The sequence below is a fragment of the Punica granatum genome, chromosome 8 (genome assembly GCF_007655135.1).
Source record: "Punica granatum isolate Tunisia-2019 chromosome 8, ASM765513v2, whole genome shotgun sequence".
In the NCBI taxonomy this organism is placed as follows: Eukaryota; Viridiplantae; Streptophyta; class Magnoliopsida; order Myrtales; family Lythraceae; genus Punica; species Punica granatum.
This window is the reverse complement of record NC_045134.1, coordinates 2,544,958-2,569,583: the sequence shown is the minus strand read 5'-3', so window position 1 is coordinate 2,569,583 and position 24,626 is coordinate 2,544,958. Positions and strand designations below refer to the sequence as shown.

The window sequence follows — 24,626 nt, the reverse complement described above, 5'->3', positions numbered from 1 at the left end:
AAAGGAGTTTCCGATTCCTTTTCGCAGCGCACTCGGCACCCGCCACTGCGTGCTCAACCTTCGAAGGTCGGAATGCGATACAACTTCGACGACGCCGACTCCACGCCGGAGCCGGACCGGCGGTCCCTCACTCCCAAGGAGGAAGTCGAATGGTTGCCTCTCGAGAAGCACCCAGTTTTCGCTCCCTCCGGCGACGCCGCCGGAGCAGGAGCTGATGCTGCTGCGGCGCCGAGGAATCTCCTGGCGTGGGACGGATCCTCCCGGCTGTATTTCTGGGATAACAGCAGACAGTGCCTCCACAGGATCTCCATCCGGCTCGGAGAACCTGAACCTACTTCAATCCTCGCTGCTTCTCCTTCAAAGGTTCTTCCTCTTATACCCTTTTAGCCTTTCTTTGCTCGGAGACTTCTCCTTGAAGTTCTCTTAGCTGCCATGGAAGCAGTATGGAAGCACCATTTACTATTTCGGACGAGAACTTGAAGTTTCATTCAGCATCTATAACTATCAGTTTGCTAGTCCAATTTGATGTTTTCCGGTGAATGTTGCGGAATAGATTACTGAATCAATGACTTGATTAGCTGCTTCGTCGACGCTTTTGCATTTGGGCATGGAGAACCGATACGGGAAATGCTGGAGCTTTGACATTGAGACCAGTTCTTTTGGTTTTACTTATGGTTCTTGTGTTAAGCATCAAAAGTGTTGGAAGACCATGGTCCTGTACTGTACAGTTCCATGCCGTTACTGCGAAGCAGTCAAAAATGTCTTTCGCATATACAGATAATTGGATTTTTTGCTCCATGTTGCTTAGTCACTTGTTGGCATTGTCGAATAGGAGCTGCAAGCAGATGCACCTATCAACTTTGCAGTAGAAAAGATCTCCATCAACAGAAATGGATCAGCATTACTTCTTATGGGCTCAGATGGTCTCTCTGTGATGTACCTTTATGGGCGGAGTTCTTCCAAAGACAAGACCATGATTTGCAGGTGTGTGAAATTGAGAACTTTATGTTAATATCTTGGGAATTTTCTTTTAGAATGTCAGTATCCGAATCTTTTCTACTAACGGTTTTGAATAATTTATTTTTGGAAAAGTGTTGGATTTCGTTAAACCTCAAAAACTATGTAGATCAGAATGTTCAACATTCATCCAAAACTCAAAATAAAAATATTCACTTAAGGGCATACAAGCCCAAGCAAAACTTAATCGGCGTGTAAGCCCAACAAAGAAGCTAAAACAGAGTCGGTAACTTCGTTTTGGATTTTCGGGAGCATCTGTAGTCTCTGCACAGAGTCAACAATCTTGTTGACCACCTGCAATGGATTTGTGATTGATTTTTCGAAAATTCTCACATTCCGTTCGTGCCAAATACAGTAAATGTACTGTGCCCATAAGAGCTTCTGTATAATGACATCAAGCCTTCTTCCTTTAAGAGTAAGAATCCAATTCAACTCAGTAAACCAGTCCACTTTTGTTCTGCATAGACCTACCCTTCCATGAACACTAAGCCAGATCGCTTTAGTGATAGGGCAAGAAAAAAATAAATGCTCTCTTGTCTCAGGCACTCTACGTCAGAACTCACAATCACCACCCCAAATTATGCTCCACTGCATCAACCTGCTTTTTGTGGCAAGTTTATCATGCCACATTAACCAGCAAGTGACAGCCACCTGTGGAATGCAGCCTTGGAACCAAATGGACTTCCCCCAACTAACTTTTGTTCCCTTCGGCCTTAGAAGTTTCCAGGCACTATCTGTCGTGAAAGAACCTGAGGGTGACGCCTCCCAAACTACAGAATGCTCAAGAATGAAATGTCAAACAGTTGATTTCAAATTTTCATAAAATATAGTTTCTTCGTCTGCACAGGTGAAGTTCTGATTGGATAGAAGGCTGATAAATCTGTTTCTGTCACGAGGGTTTTCTCGAGATTTTGCAATTTTATGGTTTTCTTGTTGGAAGCACTTACTGTAGCATTTTGTAATTTCGTTGTTCTAGGACCATCTCGGTTGGCTCTCAAATTTATTTTAATGGAGCCAATACCATACGCGCACTACAAGTTATGTGGCACCCTTACAGCGACACTCATCTAGGGATACTTTCTTCAGATTCAGTATTCAGGTACTGCGCTTTTGACTGCTAATTGTCTGTTTACCAGCATAGAGGAGGTTCAGTTGAGATTGCATTTTATTTATAGTTTAATATGTTTGTGGCAATTACTCTGGAGTATTTCAATTTGGCATTTCTTTTCTTGTATCTTCCTTAGTTACATAGATATCTGAACGAAACCCTGTGGGAGAGGTCAGTTTCACGCTTTCGTGTTTATCAATCTATTATTATTGAGACCGATCTTTCGAGTGGGAACAACACATCTAAGACATGCTTTTCCTGTTTGTTATGATCGGTTCCCAGTCCTTGTATATAGTTGTCTTCGTCCACATCAAAAGAAGATTGTGATTTGCTACATGGGCATTAACTTATTATTGCAACTTTGATTTCTTTTGTTTCCTCTTCTGCTGCAGACTCTTTGATTTGTCTGCCAATCTCAAGCAACCAGAGCAAGAATTTTATCTACAGCCGGCTGAACCAGGTCAATCAAAGAATGCTGCATCACTCTGCCCTGCTGATTTCACTTTTGGAGATGACCATTTGTGGGACAGGTTCAGTGTAAGTCAGGATGAAAAGTTTTGCTAGTTATTGACTACTTTGTTACTAGAGTTGTTTTTTGTTTGTTTTGATTGTTAATGCATGGTCATGAACTGTTTGTGATAATCAGGAGCAGTTCATTTTTGTTGTTGGTTGATTATTCTGTTGTAATAGTTTTACCACTGTTTCTCCACATTGGAAGTTGGTTTCGTTGTTTTACTTTTTGCATATACAGCCAGTACTGCTTCATTTTGTCTAGGTGCAATTGTATTTTTGCTTGATCCCATTCATATTCCAATGCTCTCATCTGGCAGTTTGATGCATTCTTTCTCTTGATCATCACTGATTGATTATTATGACATTCTTCTCGCCTACTTTCTTGTGCATTACTATGATGTTATCTTCTTTCCAGGTTAATGATGTCTTCAAATGAAAAGCAGATACCGCTTTTTAACCTCACAATTTTGCTGCTTCTTCAGGTATTTATCTTATTTACCGATGGATCAATCCACATCCTTTGCCCTGTAGTTCCATTTGGAAGGTAATCGTGTACATCTATTTCTCTAGCTCAGTTAACATCCTTAAATCTTTATATTTTTCAGTACTGCGAAAAATCTATGTTGCCCTGCCATGTGAAGAAGGATGAGCTGACTCCCTCTGGGTCCTCTTAGTGTCTATGCTATATGTTGAGTAATGCAGTCACATCAAGTTTTCCATCTGAAACAGTGTCTACAAATGGGAATGTATACAAGAAATATATGGAGATGCTCAGAACAGTGGACTGAAATCTGTTAACCCTACAGCTGTTCAGAACTCTAATCTGGCAATATCTTGGTTGGAAGCTACTTTTCCTGAGCTATCTGATGAAGCAGCAGAAAGGGCGAGTCTGGCTTCTGTAAAAGCTCGTCCATATGCCTTGTTTGATGCATCTCTCTCTCTGCAGGTATGCCTTGTCTTTTCTTGAATGTGAAGGCCCATTTTGGTTATATTGTGAAGGCTGATAGTTCATGGTTTCGCTTCCCAATTTCTGTAGTTTTCTGCTGTTGTCTTCATCCTCACTGAGAAGATGAATTGTTCCGTTATTATTGTATAGCTGGAGGAGGCTTTAACATGTAGTTACAGTTGCATACTCATTTCAATTGAACTCCCTTTTTCAAGCAGCTATGAATTTTTCAGCACCTAAACCATACAAGTTTGTTTAGCTCAGATGCCTTTATGAAATATACAGAACTTATCGGAGGGGAATATTCTTTCAATCATGCCGCCTTTTAGAATCTGATCTTTTCCGTTCAGCTTCTCTTTTTGCCTCAACTTCTCTTTTCAGAAATCGTATACTGCTGCTTTCGGAACCTTGTCATTCTAGGAATATTTACCACCCTCATTTGAACTTCCAGGGACCTCTGCATATATGTCAGGGAAGGGAAGAAGATCCATTATCAAAGGGTGCAGAATGTGAAGGCCGTGCAATCGGTTTGCTCTACAATTTAGTTAGCAAAGATTCAATCCTTGTAACTGCTTGGGGTGGAGGTCAACTGCAGATAGATGCCCTTGCTGATGAGATTCAGCCTGTATGGAATCTTGGTACCCCATCTCGTGTTCGAGTGGATTCCTATGATAGAATTCTTGGTGTTGCCATGATATGTGAGTTGAGCCTGGCGGACCAATCAATCTTGAGGCTTGATCAACCTTCAGAGGAACAATGTGTCTGGTTAGGGCAGCCTCCCCCATTGTTGAGACTGGCTATTGTGGACTTGGCTCTGCCTAGGAGAAAGCCAAAAGGGGACGCTTCCATTACAATGTTCCCTGATCCAGTTCTGCCTGAAAGGATGTATTCCCTCCATGAAGGGGGGATAGATTCGATAGTTTTGCATTTCCTCCCCTTCACAAGCCAAACCAGTGGGAAGGAAGAAACGGTGAGAGCACCCTCCGTAATTCCTGTCTTAAGTACCTGCTGCCTCGGGGAAGAAAGCTCCTTACCATCTCCTCTCTGTGGTTCCCTCGCCTTATCCGACTCATTCGGCTATTCGTGGATTGTGGCTGTCACTTCTGATAAGGAATGCATTGTTGTAGAGATGAAAACTTGGGAACTCTTGCTTCCTGTTCGCGTTAATTTGGAGAAGAAAGACATATCTTTGGAAGACTCGAAAGAGGTAGAAGTTCCCAACATCATCAGCAAGGAGCTCTTGAGTGGCCCTAAGTTAGTCGTTCCTCAAGCACCGCCAAATCTACGATCTGTTGCTGCTGATTCTATAGAGGGCCGATCCATTCTTCATCAGTACTTCAAGCTTTTTCACGAAAACTATGTAGAATATGCACATAAGGTACGACGAAACTTTGTCACGAACTGCTTTCGCATTCTTGCAGAAATGCAACTAAATGTTTGTGATATTGAGCATATTTTACGAATATTTTGATTTTGTGCTAAACCTGATAAGTACGAGCTTCATTTTCCTTTTAGGTTTACTTTGAGCTCCAACATCATGCTCCACACCTAAAGCGGATAATAGATGACCAGCATGCTCGGTTAGGTGAGGCCCAGCAGAGGCTTCTGAAAGTCGAAGAGAAACAGAAGGGCCTGGATGAAAGGAATGATCGTGTGATCGAGCAGCATAATTTTCTAGATCAACGGTTGCGGCGGCTTAGGAACTTGCCTGGTGTTCACAAGAAACCGCTTTCGAGAGCAGAGCGGGAGTTCAAGGCTGAGCTCGGTAATTTATCAGTTTTGCAAATTGATTAGTTATCCTTTGGGGAATAATCTCTGAAACCGGACCCTTTAGTCATTGCTTCTCTACTCGATACTTGATTTATCATATGATAATGCCTTCCTTTTCTTGTGGCCTCGACATCATCAATCGAATGACTCGGTTTCTTCTTTATGCAGATCAATTTGGGGGAGTGGAGTTGCACGCACTGCACTCATCCATCGAAGCCTTAACTGCAAGACTTCGAAGGTGCACTCAGTCAATGAAGAAAGAGCATACACCGGGAAAGAAAGGGCCTGTCCAAGACGCCCAGATCTCTCTGCTGAAATCCTCGCTCGAGAAGCTTTCCCTTGTCAATTCGGAGAACTTGAAGAAGGTTAAGCTCGTCGAGTTGGCCATGAAAGGCTGTGATACCAGCAGATACTGAAAACTAGCCTGTCAATGTAGCATAGCGAGCTATGAAAGGGAACTGGGAAATTCTTCTTCAGCTTGATTAATGGTGCAACTGCCGAATCCAATTGTGCGTGAAAATCATATGCGATGTCGAAAATTTGATTGTACGGCGAGCTCTGTCTTCTATAATAAAAAAATTTCATTAAATTTTCCTAGTAGTTAGAGAATCAATAATAAATTCTTATCGGATGCATCTCAATACTGATAAGATCTGACTAGTAAAAAATTAGGAGAGCAAACATCAACATTGGAAAGAATAAGATAAATCTTCGAAAAGAACATGGTCTAGCCTGCAGAATGCACCATTCTTTCAATTCAATAAGTCACATCAAAAGATAAACATTTGATCGATAAGAGATAAATCGAAAGATCAGCAACAGAATAAATACGATAAAATATCGGTAAAACCGAGCATGCGGTTGCCCGACCCTTTCGACCGGTAAATGTTTAATGTGAACGTCAACGCTAAAGAGGGCACGATGAGTACTTCCGTGCACTTCCATAAATGGCCTTCTCAAATGTCTCGTATGCCATGGATCAGCTTGGGCATTTTGGGCAAACAAAACTGTTGGAAGCGGGAGACAAGTCGGAGGAAATATACGGTTGAGTAATACGCGCTGAATATTTACCTCACGAAACGAACACTTTTTCCTATGTTTGGAGAAAAAAGAAAAAGAATGGAAAATGAGAAAGGGGAATACGTGATCGTTTCTCGGTCCACATTCCTTGCACTAGTACGACACTGCTGCTCACAGAAGCAAAGGAGCAATCAACCAGACAGACACAGGTAATCCAATGTAAAACAACAATAAACAATCTTTCCAACTGCTCCCACTTGTTCTCCTCCTCTCCTCCTCCTCCTCCTCCTCTGCCGATCTTTCTGCAATTATCCAGACGACCCGTTTTTCTGGTCTGAGCCTTTCTACAGCTCGTCTTCAATTGACAACGTGCAGAGCAGAGCTGGGGAGGAGAGAGCTCTTTTAGAGATATGGGGAGGTTGTTTGTGGTGAACCTCGAGGGGAAGATCTACAGCTGCAAACATTGCAAGACCCACCTCGGTCTCTGCGAAGACATCGTCTCCAAGGTATGATCTTCACTCCCTTCTTTTGATCTGATTGCGGGAGCTCGTTCTATGTCGAGTTGGTGCTCTGTTCTCATCTGGGTCTTCTTCAATTTTGCTGCTTTGTGCAGTTTTTCGTTTTTCCATTTTCTGGGTTTTGATGATGGTAGGTAGATTGGTAGGTGGCTGCGCTGAGCTTGATGGTCCTGTGAAACTTTTGCCGTTCTTCTGAGGATTTTTATTATTTGAAGAGATGACAGAAATGAGTAATTGTGGGAATGCATGGTTGATCAGATGAGTATGAGGTTGGAATTGTTTATGGCGGTTGTTCTGTATGCTGCTCTTTTGTTCTAGTAGAAGCTTGCCCATACTATATCTATTCAAATCCTTACCAGCTGAAAAGGTGAAATGTTGTTGGGTTTGAAAGAAGCGCCACGTTAGTTTTAGAGTTTGGTGATGAAATTTCATTGGATTAGGATGCTGGAATGAGCCGAAAGCGCCAAAAGAATATCAATGTGATTGGTCTTTCATTTTTAGCTGTGTAAAAGGTCATGGCATATTTTGGCTCGTCAAAGTGCTTCCTAATTCTCAAAGAGTTTCGGTGGATGGTATTGCTTTTGCTGGATACTCTTTTTCATGATGAGTTTGCCTGGGACCATCGGTTGTTGCTTTAAGCGCAACAATCCAATCTGTGTTTCTCTTTCTCCCTCAAATGTTGAATGTTAGTTTATCACACCGAGAAATGAATGTCCATTATTTGTTACCTTTAATCTGCTTGTTTTTTGCCTCATTTTGCTATCTCAATAGTTTCATTCGCTTGGAACTAGCAGTGATTGCTCAACGTTTTTAGTGGAACAAAGGGTTCTCAATAGTGTAACACTATGTGCCGTATAACCCATGCTATTTTCGGTCATTATTATATAGGTAAAGAAGTTTCTTGCCTGCCAACGAAAATCTTATAATAGTTGTAACCAATTCAGGACCATGTTTGTTTTTAATCTATCACTTATTAAAGTTTTCAGAATTTGTGTCCTACAAGTGTTAATAGGCGGGTTTGCGGCAAATTCTCTGACTTTGTTTTTAAATGTCTTCTTCTTTCGTTCAGTCTTTCCACAGCAGGCATGGGAAGGCTTACCTCTTCAATAAGGTGTAAGTTTTTCTTGATGATATTGGTGACCTTGTAGACCCGACCTTTCAAAGAATTCTTTCTTGCAACACTAATTCGTTTTATTTAAAACAAGCTCGCTTGGTCATGAGGACTTGTTTTGCCTCTTGTTACGGAGTCTTTTCTTATTTTCAACTGCTTTACAGAGTTAATGTCTTTGTCGGGAAGAAAGAAGAGAGGCTGATGATGACTGGGATGCACACTGTTGCTGACATTTTCTGTGTTGGATGTGGATCGATTGTCGGGTGGAAATATGTAAGACCAGGATATGGTGATGTTTAAATTTGCTTTTGGCAAATAATTCTCGCATGTAGGGATTAGTGATTCGGGTGGTTCTTTCAGGAGACTGCTCATGAAAAGAGTCAGAAGTACAAGGAAGGGAAATCTGTTCTCGAGCGGTCAGTGGACATAAACTGAATTCTTATGCCATCTAAGATGTTTCCGAGTTTTCATTTTCCTGAAAGAGAATAAGTATTAGTTTTCGACGAAAAAAACCGTATTACCTTATTATTTATAATTCCACATTTCAATTCTTTTACATTTCCTCATCTTTAGCCATTGGGAACTTGTAAAATATGATGATTTCATTTAGACCTCATTATTCCTCGGTTTGAGCCGGAAAACACAAAAACAGCTTTCCTGTTTTTAGTTCAGCTTTCATGAAAATACTGGAAAATGGCAAACAAGAGGCTGTCGAATAACTTTCTACCAAAGTCCATCTTTTCTTAAAGACTGAAAAAAGGAAACCAGAAAATCGTGTGCAAACAAAGAGCTCCCTGAAGTTGTATGCCTTGAAAAGGGTTCTGTTGCATGGGCAGGTTTAAGGTGTCTGGTCCTGATGGGAGCAATTACTGGGCGAGTCATGAAGCCCATGTCGGGGGAAGTGATGCTGATGATGTCTGACATGGAACTCAAACCTTGTAAAAGTTTGAAGTTCTCAAACTGTACATTCTTTCAACCTCCTCTTCAAATGATGTGAAAAATTCTGTTATCTCGGCAGCCTCTGCAGCTGCTTGCTGCCGACAACATGAACTGGGAAACATTTGATTGTTATCAATTCTGATGTATGACATTCCAACTTCTTGCTGGATGCTGAGTTGGAAACAATGAAATTATCGTTTAAAATCTTACCCTTCCGGTTTCACTTTCTCTTGAGTCGAAACACCTGTATTTAATTTTATTTGAGTTGAACTGGGAAACATTTGATTGTTATCGATTCTGATGTAATATAATCCAACTTCTTGCTGGTTGCTGAGTTGGAAACAATGAAATTATCGTATAAAATCTTACCCCTTATGGTGTCACTTTCTCGAGTCGAAACTGAAGTCCACCCTGCATTTACTCTTATTTTAGTTGACACTCCAATGTAAATTTTTGTTCCGTGATCGGAGAATGGAAAGGAGGGATTCTGCTACGGCAAATCGAACATTTTGATAGTTAATAGTTACAGAAGATGTGACCAAACATCAATAAAACACATCATGATCAGTCTGAAAAGAATATACTTGTCTTGCAGGTCAAGCTATCCTGTCTGCCAAGAAAACTTAAAAAATGCAAATTTTAATGCCAAATTGAATTGGAATCGAGGCAAACTGGAGAATTTGGATGTCTTTACTCAATGGCAAGTTCCATCATCTTTATGTGTTGGGTGGATAAAATTATTATTCTGTGGCATACGCCCCCAATTCTAATAATGTCCTACTAGTTTATGTCAACATCCAGTTGATTGATCCGAATCCAATCTTCTCGGTCCATTTGGCGAAACATGATTAAGTCTTCATACAATAGTCCAACTTATAAAGCCCGAAAAATTTTACTGTTCACCGGTCGGAGTTCATGAGATACTGATGGCCAATTTAATCACAGTAGAGTCATATTGTTTAGATTCTGATGCGTTTGGTTTCAGAGTTAAGGTAACTTTCATTTTGATTATGAAAAATGACAAATGATTGTATAATATGTTAAGTTAAAGTTAAAATTTTTGACTTGAGAAATGTGTATTTTTATTGCGTAGTGTGTTGAGTTAAAATTAAAATTGAAATTTTTATGATTTTAATGCGAAAGTAAACGGAGCAAAAATATTCTTGTGTCCAGCTACTTCCTATTGAATGAAGGGGGCATCTGCTTGTTAACCCATCAAAAGATGACACGAATATTCTTCTATTTTTGAAAATTTCAATTATATACATTATTTTATTTATTATTAAACAGAACATTGAGGATATATCCAAAAATACAGATGATGCGTGTGACGGAACAACCCCAAAGCTCTTTAACATCATCTGCAACACGCAAAGAATTGCAACTTAATCTTCCTCCATAACATCTGCACCTTCGACCCCATCTTCCTCCGCGTCGGCCTATGAAGAAAGTAAGATATTCATTCATACGTGTTACACATGCGGTCTCGTATGTATAACTAATACATATTTGGCCTCGACGGGGTTTAATGTGAATTATAATATAATCCCTGTTGAAAATCCTAACTTATCGAGACTATAAACAAAGGCATGGAAACCCATTCAATCGTCCCAACATACCCCCTAGCGGCAGTACATAGGTAGTTGAAGCTCATGGCAATGACGGTACTTGCATATTATATATAGATAAGATCATGCACTTGGGAAAACCTGAGTATCACACTCGGAGGAAAGATACTATGAAAGACGGACTTCCTAAAGCATCTCCGATAACACTCTTTCATGTACCAGAAGGTATCTAATTACCGTTCGTTTTTCAGCGACTATCCAGGATTTCAGAATTATGATAATAACAGAAAGCAGCAGTGAACCAGCTGCAAACGGCATAGCGTGATATCCATTCATTTTGTCTAAAATCAGACAACATTTCAGATTAGTAAAGGAAACTTATTACAAATCCACATGTATCCACCTCACAATCAGGACTCAAGGCTCAACCTAGCAAAATATTAAAACATAGTTGATCACGATACAGGCAGAGGTTTCCAAATATAGTCCCTGGGCCCCAACAACGAAGAGCATGACAAAACCGTGATGGCCAATTAGATTTTCGATCCGAGATTCGCATCTTCAGTAAGATACTACTTCCAAGAAAATCATTTCTTTTCATAAAGCAAAAGGTTACCCGAGAGAGTAAATCATCCGCTCAGAGAGCTGTCGACCAACAACTCTCATGTATGTCCGCAGTTGGGCTTCCAAGTAACCCCTCTCCCTAGAATGAATGACTGCCTGGAGATCCTTTATAGCGAATAAAACAAAGCAACTTAAGTCAATTTCATTCAATCATTTAGCAACTCAGTAAATCTATCATGGAAGATGAGGACACTGAGATTCATCTATTAAGGGGTTAGTCTCAAAAGCTCTTCAGCACCAAATATTTAGATTTGCACTCACTCAGATAAGACTCGTAACTGATATTTCTTCATGATAAGTTGATGGAAACAAACAAAGCAGTGAGAGCTTCAAAAATGAAAGGTCCATCAGGGCATATGAATTAACGTTCTGAAAATTCTCAGTTGAGGTTCATAGGTCATAAATGACAGGTAATCCTGAGAAGCATACCTTGTATTTTATCGTGCGAGATCCCCTTGAACCGATGATAATATTACCAATGTCACCATCTTCGAGTTCAGCAGACCCTAGCTCACCAGTTTCCAGCTCCAGATCATCATCTGATGAGACCTCGTCTTCAGACCCAACCATCCCTCCATCCTCAATCATAAGATCGTTGGAGTCATTGTGCTCACTTTCTTCAGGCTGAAGTTCCATGGGATGGTCAGAATTAGAAGGAAGTAATGGCTCTCCATTTTCTCCAATATAATCAGACAAGACGACATACTTCCTTCTATCAAGCAGTGGCTTTGCAACCCCAAATGGAACCCACCTGACCATATCAGCCACATAAATTAAAATTCATAATGGTAAGAGTACAAATTTTAATATAAAAATACCGTGAGTGCTAAGCTCCACAACTAGGAAAACATAAGACATGAAAGAGTTTACATACTTGTAACGAAGAGGACACAGAAGCTCAGATGGATAATAAGCAGCCTTGTATCTCATTTTGCTGCATGAATGAATGTAATATCCAAGATAATAATACTCCAGACTAGGGCAATGAATCTGGTTCTCTCGTACCCAATTAATTTCTTGGAGTGCAGAGTACTTTCCCAGGGATAAAAATGCAAGGTCTGGGTCCCAAAATAGATATTTACTTGACAGGCATTTAGGAAGAATATCTATCACGCCAACTGCAACTAGTCGACCATCAATTATGTACCGCTGATGAAATGACCCAAAACCGCAAGGTGGAACTGTACTATCACCAGTTGATGGGACAAATACCAAAGGTGTGTCGACTAGAAACCTCTTGTATGAGCTCTCTGAGACCTTACCTGGGGGATCATTGTGAACTTTAATCTGATACCGTCTGTACAAGTCATATTCTTCAGGGTCAAAACTGGATCTTTCCAAATGTATTTCGAGCTTCCGCTTCTTTCTTGGAGAACTGTACGAGCACTTCATTGCAGTCCTTGTATTTCCATTCATTGTTTGGGAATCTTTAGAGCATGGAATAGTTTTAGCAACTCCACCAGCAGAATCTAGTCTTCTAGCAGAGTAAAAATTAATGTGCCCATTGCAAGCTCTGATTGACAGACCAGAGGTTTGCTGCAGATGAGACAACAGATCCACCAACTTTTCTGCAACAGCTTTTGGTGATAGCTTAAAAGGCTGCCCCTTGTCTTCATTTGAATCCCCAGATAATTTGATGTCTTCTCCTCCATCCATTTTATTCGACTGTGTACGACTCAAAGCAGCTGCAAGTTGGAATGCAATGTTGCAGGTATATAAGAGATCTTCTTCCGATCCTTTGACTAATTTCCTCTTCTTGGCCTGTGAAACCTCCCTAACAGAAGGTGTAGGGAATTCAATGTTGGATGGAAATTCCCCACTTTGAGTACATCTCTTGACTACCTTATCAATTTCATCTGAAAGGTATTGCACAAATTCCCCTACATTGTCGTTATCATCCTTGTTATTAGACAAAGGTTTGGCGTCACGCGAGCTTGAAGCTTCATGAGCGGAACTACTAGAAACATTGGATGTGCTGGGCAAAGGGGAGAGCTCAGCTTGTTTTTTCACTTCCAAAGTCCCATCCAAAAATCTGCACATTAATAGCCAGAGAAGACATCAGCTGGTAGAAATGCATAATAAGGGAACAAGCCTTTGCAGTTTCTGTTCCAAGGAAATTTCTAATTGACCAGCCAAAAGAAAGGAAATTTCTCATTGTAGGACTGCACAAATAAAGCTTGATATGCTAGGGGTTAAACTAATATGTAACGAATTTAAGACAGGTGAAAATGTGATACCTTTCTAATCGCCTATATACTCTATTTTGCTCTTTGGAAGGAACGAAGTCAGCTGCCTTTAGGCGGATAGTATAAGAAGGGCAGCAAGTCCTTTCCATCTCTGGTTTGTAGAGGAAACAACCAGATCTTCTCCATCCTCGGTCAAGCAGATCTACCAAATGAGCATGTGGAAATGGCTTTAAAACCCGAAGATGGGACATAACATTCATCACAGATTTGACTGTAAAGGAGAAACCTTCACCTACCTTGATAATCATCCACGGTTAGACTATATGCCCATAAACCTGCAAGAACAATCAATGTCAATGATTTAACCTCAAAGTTCAAATAAGTCAATCGCGAAAGTAACTACAATCCCATAACTAATGCTAAATTAAAATTGTTCAAACACCAACATCGAAGTTTAAGCTCCCCGCCGGTATGGTAGATTTCCATTCCGGCAATCCAAAGAGATGCTAAAATCCCACACTCAAGCAACGAAGCACGTCTCAATAACAGCCAGAGCAGCACATATCATGCATCAAAAACGAAGATTTCTGAGAAATTGAGCTGAAATTGCAAACCATGAGCTATGCTCGTGTTGCTCTTGGACTTGCAGTAGCCACAGGAGCTCCTCCGCCTGCCGCAGTCCGACACGACACTCTCCCCTCTGTCTCCGCCGCCGCCGCTACCGCCTTTCCCTCTGCCCCTGCTGCTGCTCGCCTCGTTACGAGATCTTCCGGCCATTCCAGTCGCCATCGAATCAGCTCCGCAGGGGCCGGCGCCTGAGCGGCGGCGTCTCAGCTCGTAGGCCTCTGCAATCTACTGATTCGAATTCCACGAGCTTCAGCTCTCTCTCTCTCTCTCTCTCTCTCTCTCTCTCTCTCTGTGGGTGTCTGCAAGCGCTGGATGCTTTCCTTCTTCGTCTCCTCCTCTGTAAGAACATGAAAAAATAAAAAAAAATAAATTGATTATTACTTACTAATTATTTTATTTGACAGAATGATCCCGAAATGGCCATTTTCTCACCAAAAAAGGAAACGCAAATTAAACCAGAAAACTAATATAATGACTTACACGTAGCTACTCCGCGCATTGTATCTGTAAATAAAATTGAATTTTATTCGGAATTTATGAAGAGATTTTTTTTAAAACTTTATCGACAGATTCTCTAAGGATGACTTTATTATCGATTATTGATATCGATTATTACTAGTGTTTATTTGGGATCGAAAAAATTTATTTTGTAAGAATATCATTAATATTAATTTACAATTTTGAGAAACTTGTTTTATTTTTTTCAATATGATAACTGATAATGATCATTATGGTCAGGTACCCGTAGAGTCCCTCAACCACGAGATGAGGGTGTCAGAAAAAAAAAAAAAAGCTTTCCAATATTAATATATATTATAATTAAAATTAATTAACCAGTATTATATATTTATTTATCTATATTTTTAATTATAGATTATATTTTGGAAAAAAAAGGGAGCATTTTGGGCCCAGATGGACCGCCAATATCAGAAGAATAGGACCGTTGATCAAAAGCTTTGGCCCTCCAAGATTTTCTTGTTTCTGGAAATTTACCACCTAGAGTTTGTTCCCGCTGCATCTTCCCAATCCGCGACGTCTACATATCCAAGAAAATGGAATGGTATGGAAATAAATCGCAGCTGAATTTTTATCATAACAATTGAGCCCTGCCCTCTAGCCCACCTTTATTTTTTTTTGGGGGGATATAAAGTGGCACTTGCAGTAAAAAATGAAGAAGATTGGGCCAATTATTAGATATCAAGTGAGAAATGGGAGGAGAGCCCAAAACGTTACTGGTAAAACCTTGGAAAACAATGGGATGTAGTTTCTCATTTCATTTCTCCATCTGGAAAATCTTGGAAATGGTTTTCGACTCCTACAATAGCAATCTTCCCAAAGGCAATGCGTAAAAAGTCATCTAAGTTAAAAGAAAAGCAAAAATTGTGCGGGATCAATGCGACCATGTTTTTTTTTTTGGTTGAACAATGTGACCATACTTGATGGTTAAAAAAATAGAGTAGAATTAAAAAAAAATTCATTTGCCAAACAAGGCCTTTTAAGGACGCAAAAATCTGACTTTATGTGTGACTGCAGATGAAGGAAATATACGCGTCATGATTGGGGTCGTAATCGATACGCAGAAAATTAGAAGTCTTCGTGGTGATGCGTGTGGGCCAAATTTACATTTAAGAATTTCGACATGGTAGTTGGAGTATGTCAACGGATTACAATTTACAACTAGAAAACATAGCTTTGCTGTCTCATGATGTTTCTTGGCCGGCCTTGACATTACAGATATCTTACTTAAAGAGTAAGGAACTTCCCTTCACTTTGAAAATTACATTGAATGGCCAGAGGTTCTTCTGATTGCTGAAAAGATGAGAACTTGGCACCTCGGAGTCTACTGTTCGGCCTTTTGCCTTCATGCTGCTCTTCTTTACTTATACTCCACCTCTACCGCCTTTGGATTGACTAGGAGCTCTGAGACCGATCGCCAAGCACTTGCCGAGTTCAAGAACAGCATAACTGGTGACCCCCTTGGAGTTCTGAGCACGTGGAACGGATCCATCCCTATCTGCCAATGGCGAGGAGTTACTTGTGGGTCCCGGCACCGCAGAGTGACTGTCTTGAACCTTCGATCGTTGGGACTGGCGGGGACGATCTCCCGCCATGTGGGAAACTTGAGCTTCTTGAGAGAGCTGCATCTCGAGAACAACAGCTTCACTGGTGAAATTCCCCCTGAGATTGGCCGCCTCCGCAGGCTTGAGCTTCTAAGGGTATTCAACAATTCGATCAGCGGTAAGATCCCCAGTAACATATCACTTTGCTCGAATCTCAGATCCATGAGTATTGCTGGCAACCGGCTCGAAGGAGAAATCCCCTTGCAGTTCGGGTCCTTGTCGAAGCTAAGGTTTCTCACGATGACAAGGAACAACCTTACTGGTCCAATCCCTTCATCCTTCGGTAACTTGTCATCCCTCGAAGTGCTATCCTTAACTGAAAATGCGTTCACACGTATTCCTGAAACTCTAGGCCAATTGACAAGGCTCACATATCTAGCCCTTGGAGGAAACAGATTGTATGGCACCATCCCAAACTCGATCTTCAATATTTCATCCTTGACATTGCTTAATATAGTGGGTAATCAGATGTACGGTTCTCTTCCTTCTGACACGTTCACGAATCTCCAGAACATTGAATATTTCGGTATTGCCATGAACCGAATAACTGGGACTCTTCCTACATCTATATCCAATGCTTCAACTTTACAAAGACTTCAAATAACTGAAAACAAGCTCAGTGGCAGAGTCCCATCTTTGGCAAAGCTGAATAAACTCCGGTATTTTCATGCTTCATACAATTTTCATGGAACCGGTGCAGCAGGTGACTTGGACTTCTTGTGCGCTTTAACCAATGCCTCTAACTTGGAGCAAGTGGCCATTAATGGCAACAATCTTGGAGGAATGCTACCACAATGCATCGGGAACTTCTCGTCAACTCTAAGAATCTTGCTTCTGCACACGAACACCATAACTGGAAGTATTCCCTCTGGCATAGGAAACCTCAGAGGCTTGGAGACCTTAGACTTAGGTCAGAACCGAATTTTGAGCAGCATCCCTCCCGCTATTGGGAATCTGGGAAAACTTGTGATTCTGTTTTTAAATGACAATGAGCTCTCCGGGAGCTTGCCATCCTCTATTGGAAGTCTAAAGCAGTTAACTAGGTTGGACTTAACCAATAACAAGCTTTGGGGTCAGATACCATCCAGTTTGGGCGATTGCCAGAATCTTATTTCTTTGGGTCTTTCTGGTAACAGTCTTTCAGGGATCATACCCATTCAGGTATTCCATCTTGGGTCCTTGTCCATCTACCTGGACTTGTCGAGGAACCAGCTTAGCGGTTCACTCCCTATGGAAGTCGGAAATTTGAAGAACCTGGGGATATTGGATGTCTCAGAGAACAGGCTGTCTCAGGGGATTCCGGTCAGTCTTAGCAAGTGCATGAGATTGGAGATCTTGAACCTGCAAGGCAACAACTTTAATGGAAGCATTCCTTCACTGAGTTCTCTAAGAGGCATCGAGGAGCTAGATCTTTCTCGTAATAATTTATCCAAGGAAATTCCAGATTTTCTCGAGACCCTTGAGTTCTTGTGGAAATTAAATCTGTCTTACAACAATCTCGATGGCCCAGTGCCAACAAGTGGAGTTTTTAAGAACCTTAGCGCATACTCAGTCCTCGGAAACAGTAAGCTCTGCGGGGGTTTGCCCGAATTAAATCTGCCCAGTTGCAGCAATGAGATATCCAAGAAAGAAGACACATCCAAGACATGGAAAATAGCAGTTTCTGCTGTTTCCAGGTTTCTAGGCATATGCATTTGCCTCCTTGTTCTGTTCTCTTGCTGGAGAAGAAAGAAGAAGATAGAAGTAGTTTCGCCAAATCTCCTGGAAAATTCCCTTCTGAAGTTATCCTACCAGAGCCTCCTAAAAGCAACCGACGGGTTCTCACCAGCAAATAGGATCGGGAGGGGCAGTTTCGGTTCAGTCTACAAGGCACTTATCGAGCCTGATGGAAGAGTTGTCGCTGTTAAGGTTCTTGATCTTGAGAATGGCAGAGCTTCCAACAGTTTTGTAGCAGAGTGCGAAATCTTACGGAAAATCAGGCATCGGAATCTTGTCAGGCTACTCACTGCCTGCTCGAGTATTGACAATCAGGGGAATGATTTCAAGGCTCTCGTGTACGACTTCATGGCCAATGGGAGCCTCGACGGATTGTTACATCAGAAAACAAGTGAAAGTGACAGCACCAATAGGGAAAGGAAAAATAAAAATTTGAATATTGTTCAGAGACTGAAAATCGCAATCGATGTAGCTTCCGCCTTGGAGTATCTTCATCACCACTGTGATATGCCTATTATTCATTGTGATCTGAAGCAGAGCAATGTTCTTCTTGATGAAGAAATGGTTGGCCATATTGGCGACTTTGGATTGGCTGAGACCCTTTTGGATAATTCTAGCAATGGCACATCGAATGATAAGAAATCTGTTGGAGTTCGAGGAACGATCGGCTATGCTGCTCCAGGTAACACTACAGTTATACCCGTAGTTTGCTCAGTCTTACTAGACAGATGTTAAGTGTGAGGGTTTGCCCAAGAATTATACCTTCTACCTTTTCAAGTATCAATTTATCATTCTCGGATTTTTTGTTGTTTCAGAGTATGGAATGGGGAGTGAGGTTTCAACAAGCGGTGATGTTTACAGCTACGGCATCCTTCTGTTGGAACTTTTCTCTGGGATGAGTCCCACTGATGAGAGATTCACCGGGAGCTTCAATCTCCGTAACTATGTCGAGGCAGCCTTGCCAAACCATGTGATGGAAATCACAGATCCAGTGATTCTCCCAGAAATGGACGATGAGTTGATTTATGAGAAACTCGACGGAAGGGATGGCAAATCATGGGATTTGAGAGTACAGGAAAGCTTGGTCTCGATATTCAGAATTGGAGTCACCTGCTCAGTGGAATCACCAAAAGACAGGAGAAGCATCGGGGAAGTTGTGGTGGGGTTGCATTCAGTCAGAGAGAAGCTTCTTCGAGACGGAAAACATAGGTTAGGAAAGGGTGCAACTTCTTCTGTGATGAAAATCTAAGCTGTTTAGTATTTGCGATTGTACATCCTTCCCATGCAGTCCACGATCACGTCTCATACAGGGAATGAGATTGAAGGAATGGAATTGGATTGCCATGTAAAAGGATTTGTTTTACACCATGATTCCAATTTACCATGCTTCCATTCTCACGAAACATGGCTTTCTCATTTAGCTGATAGAAAGTTTATGCATGAAAGGGTGAAGATTCTGTCATCTGGCATTGCTCGACAATGAAATTCCGGTTTTACTAAAAAGCCATAAAATCCATCAAGATTTTCCTGTCATCCGGCAGCGCTTGAGAATGAAATTCTGGTTTAACTATAAACCATGAATCGCTCCTGTGAGGCTAAACATGATCAACTTTCCTCCCCTAACAATAAATCAATCATGCGCGCACTCTTCGTTTAGGCTGCTTTGTCCCACGTACCAGATGAAAGCATAGGCGCAAGAGGTCCAACTCTTTTACTTAGCCCAATTGATTGACAGATTCAAACTTCCAGAAATCATTTCCGAGTATCTGGAACTGCTTGACCGAGGAATTGGACCAATTCGTAACCCTCGGGATCAACCGTGTTGCGCCTGATATACGATAGTAGAAGACAATATGAACGAAAAGCAGAAAAGACACACGAAATTGATTACCCAGTTCGTCAGAAATTCTGACTACGTCTGGGGGCACCGCCAAACCAGATATTCCACTATTTCGAGTTAGGGTTACAAGAGATATAAACTGCTGTTTATAAAGGGAACAAACTCTAATTACATCACCAATGGGCCGAATACAACATGGAAATTACTTCAGGCTCCATAACTCAACAAACCACCCCAAGACGTTACTCTCACCTGCTTATCGTTTTCGATAACCAGATGGAAATTACAAATTTCCAGGCATGTGAGGAGAGTATAAAATAAAATTCCGGGTTCATCCATTTCAGGGACTAGACAACGCAAGATGTTAGCTATTAAATTAGGAGAGACACCCTACATCGGGAAAACACCTTTATTATTAGGATTAAAAGTATTTAGCTAAATCATCGGGACTTCAACAGCTATAGTCTTTTCATTCGACATTCAAGATTAACTATTGATAAAAATCTTAAACATTATCCTTGAAAAAAAGGGGGAAAAAAAAAGGATTTTAATTGGAGTGGGTCGACGTCCTTCATTTCACTTTCATTGGAGCATTGGAGACTTATCTCAAATGACTTGAGTGGAGGAGGCAGGCAGGTCGGCTGCGTCTTATGTTTATCTTCGAACGGACATGGGAATCCTTTGCTTCTCATCTACAAGGCTTTCGTTGGTCTTATCATGTATTTTAATTTTCTTTATCTCTCGTCCCTTTACAGAGTACTTTAGTTTAGTTACTATCGATAACTCTCACCCTCATGTAAGTTCAACGTACACAATCTACAATCGATTGCACGGAACGAGTCGGATTGACACGTAAGCTCGGGACGTTGTAACTCATCTCGGAAGAGATTATAGAGAGAGGTGAATGATGGACTATTATCTAGATTCGGTATCTGTAAAAAAAGGAGTAACCATATGCTTAGACCGTGTTTGGCAGCCTAAATACGGATTGAGAATTGGATTTTGAAATCCTTATCTCACGTACATTATATTTGGCGACGCTGGGGCGTTTGGTTCGTGGAATTGTTCGTGAGATTCCGAAAATCTTACCAACAATCCCATAAACAAACCGGGGGGAAGTGAGCCTAGTTGCCCGAATTAGGATCCCCGAAATCTAGAAAAAATTTCCCTCTCTATTTCCACCGAGAGAGGTGGCTTTCGCGGGGGAGAAAAACCTTCTCCCCAAGAATCAAACTTCTCTTTTTGTTAACTTTACCTTCTTGCCCTCGGGTAAGACGGCCAACTTTTTTTTTTTTATAATTATTATTAATAAATAAATTCCTTATCGGAAAACTCCTTTACAAATATTTCTTAGTTTATTATAAGTTAAAATAAATTTAAAATCTAATATTTGTTATTATTTATATAAATATAATCTTATGGGTAATATTATTATTGTATTATTTATAAGCAATTGTTATTGAATAAAAATATGTTTTTTGGTAGATAATTGAATAGATATGTTTATTCATATTAAAATTAAGATTTAAAATAATAAACTTTAACGGTGTATTTTTAAATTTAACTTTAATTATTTCATTTACTTAAAAAATTATAAAGGGCATTATTGTAAAAATACATATCTTTCCCATCAATTTATTCTTGCATTTGCAAAACAAAGTAATATAACATTCCTAATCTGACATTCTCGGACTTATTTTCCAGTAATCTAACATTCTTTGTAATCTAACGGCCCACAAACCAAAGACCACCTAGAATATTTAATGATTCAAGCTAGGATTGATCTGGATATAACTGTTAAGTAGTTAATCACATGTAGGCGCGAGTATCAACCCGGCTTACGATAATATCTTACTTGTACTGGCAGAATTACCTCTATTTTTGTGTAAAATTTACCATATAAGCCATCGAACCAGAGAAGCAAGAGGTAGTGGATTCCCAGTGTTGGCCCGACGGCCCACCGTCCTAACAAGATGGCCGATGAATACAGAGCTAGTTAGCAACCTTGCATGGGGCTGTGATGGCCAACCTCAAGCCCCCATCGCCCTTCCTCAATCTTCATCCTTCCTTTTGTTTTTTTGTTTTTTTTTCCTTTTGTGGATTTTTTTAAATACTTAATTTAATTTTCAATATAATTTTATTTTATGAAATTTAAAAATAATTATTTTTAGAGTATCTTATCAGAATTTATGAAATAACATTATATTCTAAAAATCAGTCATTTTCTAAAAATTGAAATATATATAAGATCTACATCTCCAATAAGAAGAATAAGAGGCGGGAGGCGACTGAATGTTAGAAGCGGTAAACGCTGGGAATGAGTCCGACTGAATGTTCGAAGCGGTAAACGCTGGGAATGAGTCCAACTAAGCGAACTTTCTTTCCTTTCCTCCTCTTCAGCATCTTCTCAAGATAGAGCAGAAAAGACTTTGACGTGTGGGAATTAGACAGTATACACTCACAACTTTTTATCCCCAAAAAAAAATTCAAAATGAAAATAAGAAAAGAACAAAGGGGGAAAAAAAGAAAAAAGAAAAGAAGAGAGGAGCTGCTGTCGTTTGAATTTGGACGAAATGAAACAAAGGTAATTTGACAACTTCGGATTAGATTTGTTTGGAGGGTACGTTAGGAAGGAAGAAGGGGGCAAGTAGTTTTTCGTGGATTGAGAAAGAAAACAAAGTTTGGCCATTTGACATGTTCCAATTCCCAACCCCCATACGAGTGAGTGGATCACGACCCAAGTGGCATCAATAACAAACGCACAACCAATGCATATGTTATGGTACGAGATCGATCTCGGATGATTTTTTGGCTAATTATACAGACACAGTTATATTATATGAAATATATTCAACTATATTCGATGAATTCTTCTAATCTGATTGAACGACGATAAACAATTTGGACTTAAAGCTATATATCTCTCATGCTTGATATATATATATATATATATATATATGTTTGAAGCTGCTAAACGAAATAATATAACAAAGATTTTGGACTCATAGAGCTTTTTTTTTTTATCAAACTTTAATTTAGGCTATATTTGTTTTTGAATTTAAGTATCGTATGTTTTCTTTGGAGTGAAATGAACTTGTGTGATATCGAGAGGTTGAGGACCCCATACAACCCCAATGACCTATATCATCCACAAACTTAGGGCGATTATATCTTTAATTTGTGGGTCATGTTCGCAGCGGTTATACATTGAATACCGATCTTTATCGGTCGATATTTGTGTTGACTTAAAATAATATGTCATACTTTATCGACCATTTGACTAATCCAAGAACTGATCCTTGAAGCATCCTAGGAAACCACCCCAACTTTGATCCCAAATTGATAGAGACGAAAACCAATTCCTATTTTAGTTTTTCTTAATTCTTAATATGCAAGCTCACAACAGCTTAATTAGGTAAAGCCCTATATATCATAAAATTGAGGTCAATGCAGTAGGGAAATGTTTCTGTCCCAAAGTCAAAATTTGTATGTATTGTTACTGTTAGGATGTATATATTCATCCTCGTCCTAGCTAAAAATAAAATAATTAATCATCTGAATTCGATGAACCGATAATCACTCCACAAACATAGGATATGATGATATATTGTTAGAAATCTATAGAAAGTCATTATATGAGTTATGTATCGGGCACGATATAAATGGCTTTGGTCAGGACAGGGTGGATAATTAACTGAATTTCACAGACTCAAGTTAATTCAATGCCATTATATATCCTATTTAGAACGATATTTTACGACCCGCGTTCTTTAAGTGAGATCTCTAATTTAAGTCTGGATTAGTATTAGGGAATTTTGTGCCCTCACACGGACAGCTAGTTTTTCGTAGCGAGATGGTATCAGAGTCCAAGAAAGTCTTGCGGGTCACAGGTTCGAAATCTAGAAAATCAATGTAGGGGTCGTCCGTCGTTAAGACGCCTAGTGCAGAGCGGTGGTGGGCCGGGGATAAGTATTAGGGAATTCTATATTCTCACAAGAGCAACTAGCTTTTCGTGGCGAGAATGAATAAAATATATTATTGAAAGAGTTTTATCTTTTAATGAATAATCCGTCTTGAACCGAATTTATTCGAGGTCTATTAAACTTCCTAAATGTAGATGGTTTACATGGAAAAAAAAGTGATATTTGATATATTCGTTTAATTTATAGTTCATTTATAAAGCTCGCAGATTATCTATACATTGAAAAATGAGAAATCCGTTAGTTAAAAGACGAAGGGCTTCGATGGATAACCATGAAAGATACCAAAACCATTGTGCAAGCAACCAGAAGGTTTTTCGCCTAAAGTGATGAACAATGCATAATGGTTACCTTTCTCACGGTTCAAGTACGTGCGCATCTAGGAGTGCGAAAAATTCATAATCCAGCGGAAATGCCTTGGACGAAATTGACTTATAGTATTCGAGTGAAATTAGTTTCAAAGTATTAAAAAATAAATTAATTTTAAATAATAAGTTGCAGACATTTCGTGATTTCACTAAGAAATAGAAGGGTGAATATTAAGAGTGGATTGAGATGGGATGTAAAGTTGAGAGGGCAAAGTAGAACTTTGAGAAAACATTACTCTCGGAAAATGGAAAAGAGAAAAAGATAAGGGTGTCGATGGACGGGATAGGAAAGCTGTGGGGGGAATGAATGAAGAAGAGAAGATGACGTGGCGGTGGGATAGTGGTCGGCTACGAGGCTGCTTCGAGGAGATAGCTGAGAGGGGGAAGAAGACAAAGACCAAAAGTCAAACAGATCAACGATTCCAACATGCCATGCTATGCAAATGCAAAGGTTGATGGAGGAGACCAATCTTCATCTTCTTCCTATTCCTATGCTGGCTCATCCCAACCAAATGGATAAGCTTCATCTTCCTCTCTCTCTCTCTACCCCCTTGGAATATTCTTTTCTTCTCTCTCTCTCTCTCTCTCTAATTATAAAATTTACAAAATTTTCATATATTTTATATCATAAAAGTTCGAGATACGAGAACAATTC

At 40.1% G+C, this 24,626-nt stretch overlaps 4 protein-coding genes across 8 annotated transcripts; 3 read left to right on the top strand and 1 right to left on the bottom strand.

Moving 5' to 3' along the window:
• The first annotated feature begins 10 nt into the window (after nucleotides 1-10).
• LOC116187686 (nuclear pore complex protein NUP88) lies at nucleotides 11-5,949 on the top strand. The gene is made up of 9 exons (XM_031516578.1): nucleotides 11-363; nucleotides 833-984; nucleotides 1,994-2,116; nucleotides 2,518-2,662; nucleotides 3,121-3,182; nucleotides 3,368-3,584; nucleotides 4,036-4,962; nucleotides 5,100-5,349; nucleotides 5,523-5,949. The coding sequence occupies exons 1-9, from the start codon at nucleotides 73-75 to the stop codon at nucleotides 5,768-5,770; spliced, it is 2,415 nt and encodes an 804-aa protein (XP_031372438.1). The 5' UTR covers nucleotides 11-72; the 3' UTR covers nucleotides 5,771-5,949.
• Nucleotides 5,950-6,458: 509 nt separating this feature from the next.
• Nucleotides 6,459-9,325, top strand: LOC116189371 (protein yippee-like). 2 transcript variants are annotated; one of them, XM_031519013.1, is made up of 6 exons: nucleotides 6,459-6,583; nucleotides 6,750-6,880; nucleotides 7,962-8,005; nucleotides 8,168-8,276; nucleotides 8,364-8,419; nucleotides 8,840-9,168. In XM_031519013.1, the coding sequence occupies exons 2-6, from the start codon at nucleotides 6,785-6,787 to the stop codon at nucleotides 8,922-8,924; spliced, it is 390 nt and encodes a 129-aa protein (XP_031374873.1). In that variant the 5' UTR covers nucleotides 6,459-6,583; nucleotides 6,750-6,784; the 3' UTR covers nucleotides 8,925-9,168. The 2 variants fall into 2 exon arrangements, with proteins under 2 accessions (XP_031374873.1, XP_031374874.1); XM_031519014.1 differs by lacking the exon at nucleotides 6,459-6,583 and having other exon boundaries at nucleotides 6,590-6,880; nucleotides 8,840-9,325.
• An 865-nt stretch (nucleotides 9,326-10,190) lies between these two features.
• Nucleotides 10,191-14,288, bottom strand: LOC116188221 (arginyl-tRNA--protein transferase 2). 4 transcript variants are annotated; one of them, XM_031517431.1, is made up of 7 exons: nucleotides 13,935-14,288; nucleotides 13,617-13,655; nucleotides 13,372-13,522; nucleotides 12,009-13,166; nucleotides 11,564-11,885; nucleotides 11,127-11,230; nucleotides 10,191-10,381 (listed from the first exon to the last, which is right to left on the bottom strand). In XM_031517431.1, exons 1-7 carry the CDS (start codon nucleotides 14,107-14,109, stop codon nucleotides 10,300-10,302), a joined length of 2,031 nt encoding a protein of 676 aa, XP_031373291.1. In that variant the 5' UTR covers nucleotides 14,110-14,288; the 3' UTR covers nucleotides 10,191-10,299. The 4 variants fall into 4 exon arrangements, with proteins under 4 accessions (XP_031373291.1, XP_031373290.1, XP_031373292.1 ...); XM_031517430.1 differs by having other exon boundaries at nucleotides 11,127-11,239; nucleotides 13,935-14,285; XM_031517432.1 differs by lacking the exon at nucleotides 10,191-10,381 and adding an exon at nucleotides 11,396-11,461 and having other exon boundaries at nucleotides 10,789-11,239; nucleotides 13,935-14,287.
• A 1,277-nt stretch (nucleotides 14,289-15,565) lies between these two features.
• Nucleotides 15,566-19,164, top strand: LOC116187097 (putative receptor-like protein kinase At3g47110). The gene is made up of 2 exons (XM_031515694.1): nucleotides 15,566-18,465; nucleotides 18,599-19,164. The coding sequence occupies exons 1-2, from the start codon at nucleotides 15,765-15,767 to the stop codon at nucleotides 19,030-19,032; spliced, it is 3,135 nt and encodes a 1,044-aa protein (XP_031371554.1). The 5' UTR covers nucleotides 15,566-15,764; the 3' UTR covers nucleotides 19,033-19,164.
• The last annotated feature ends 5,462 nt before the right edge of the window (nucleotides 19,165-24,626 follow it).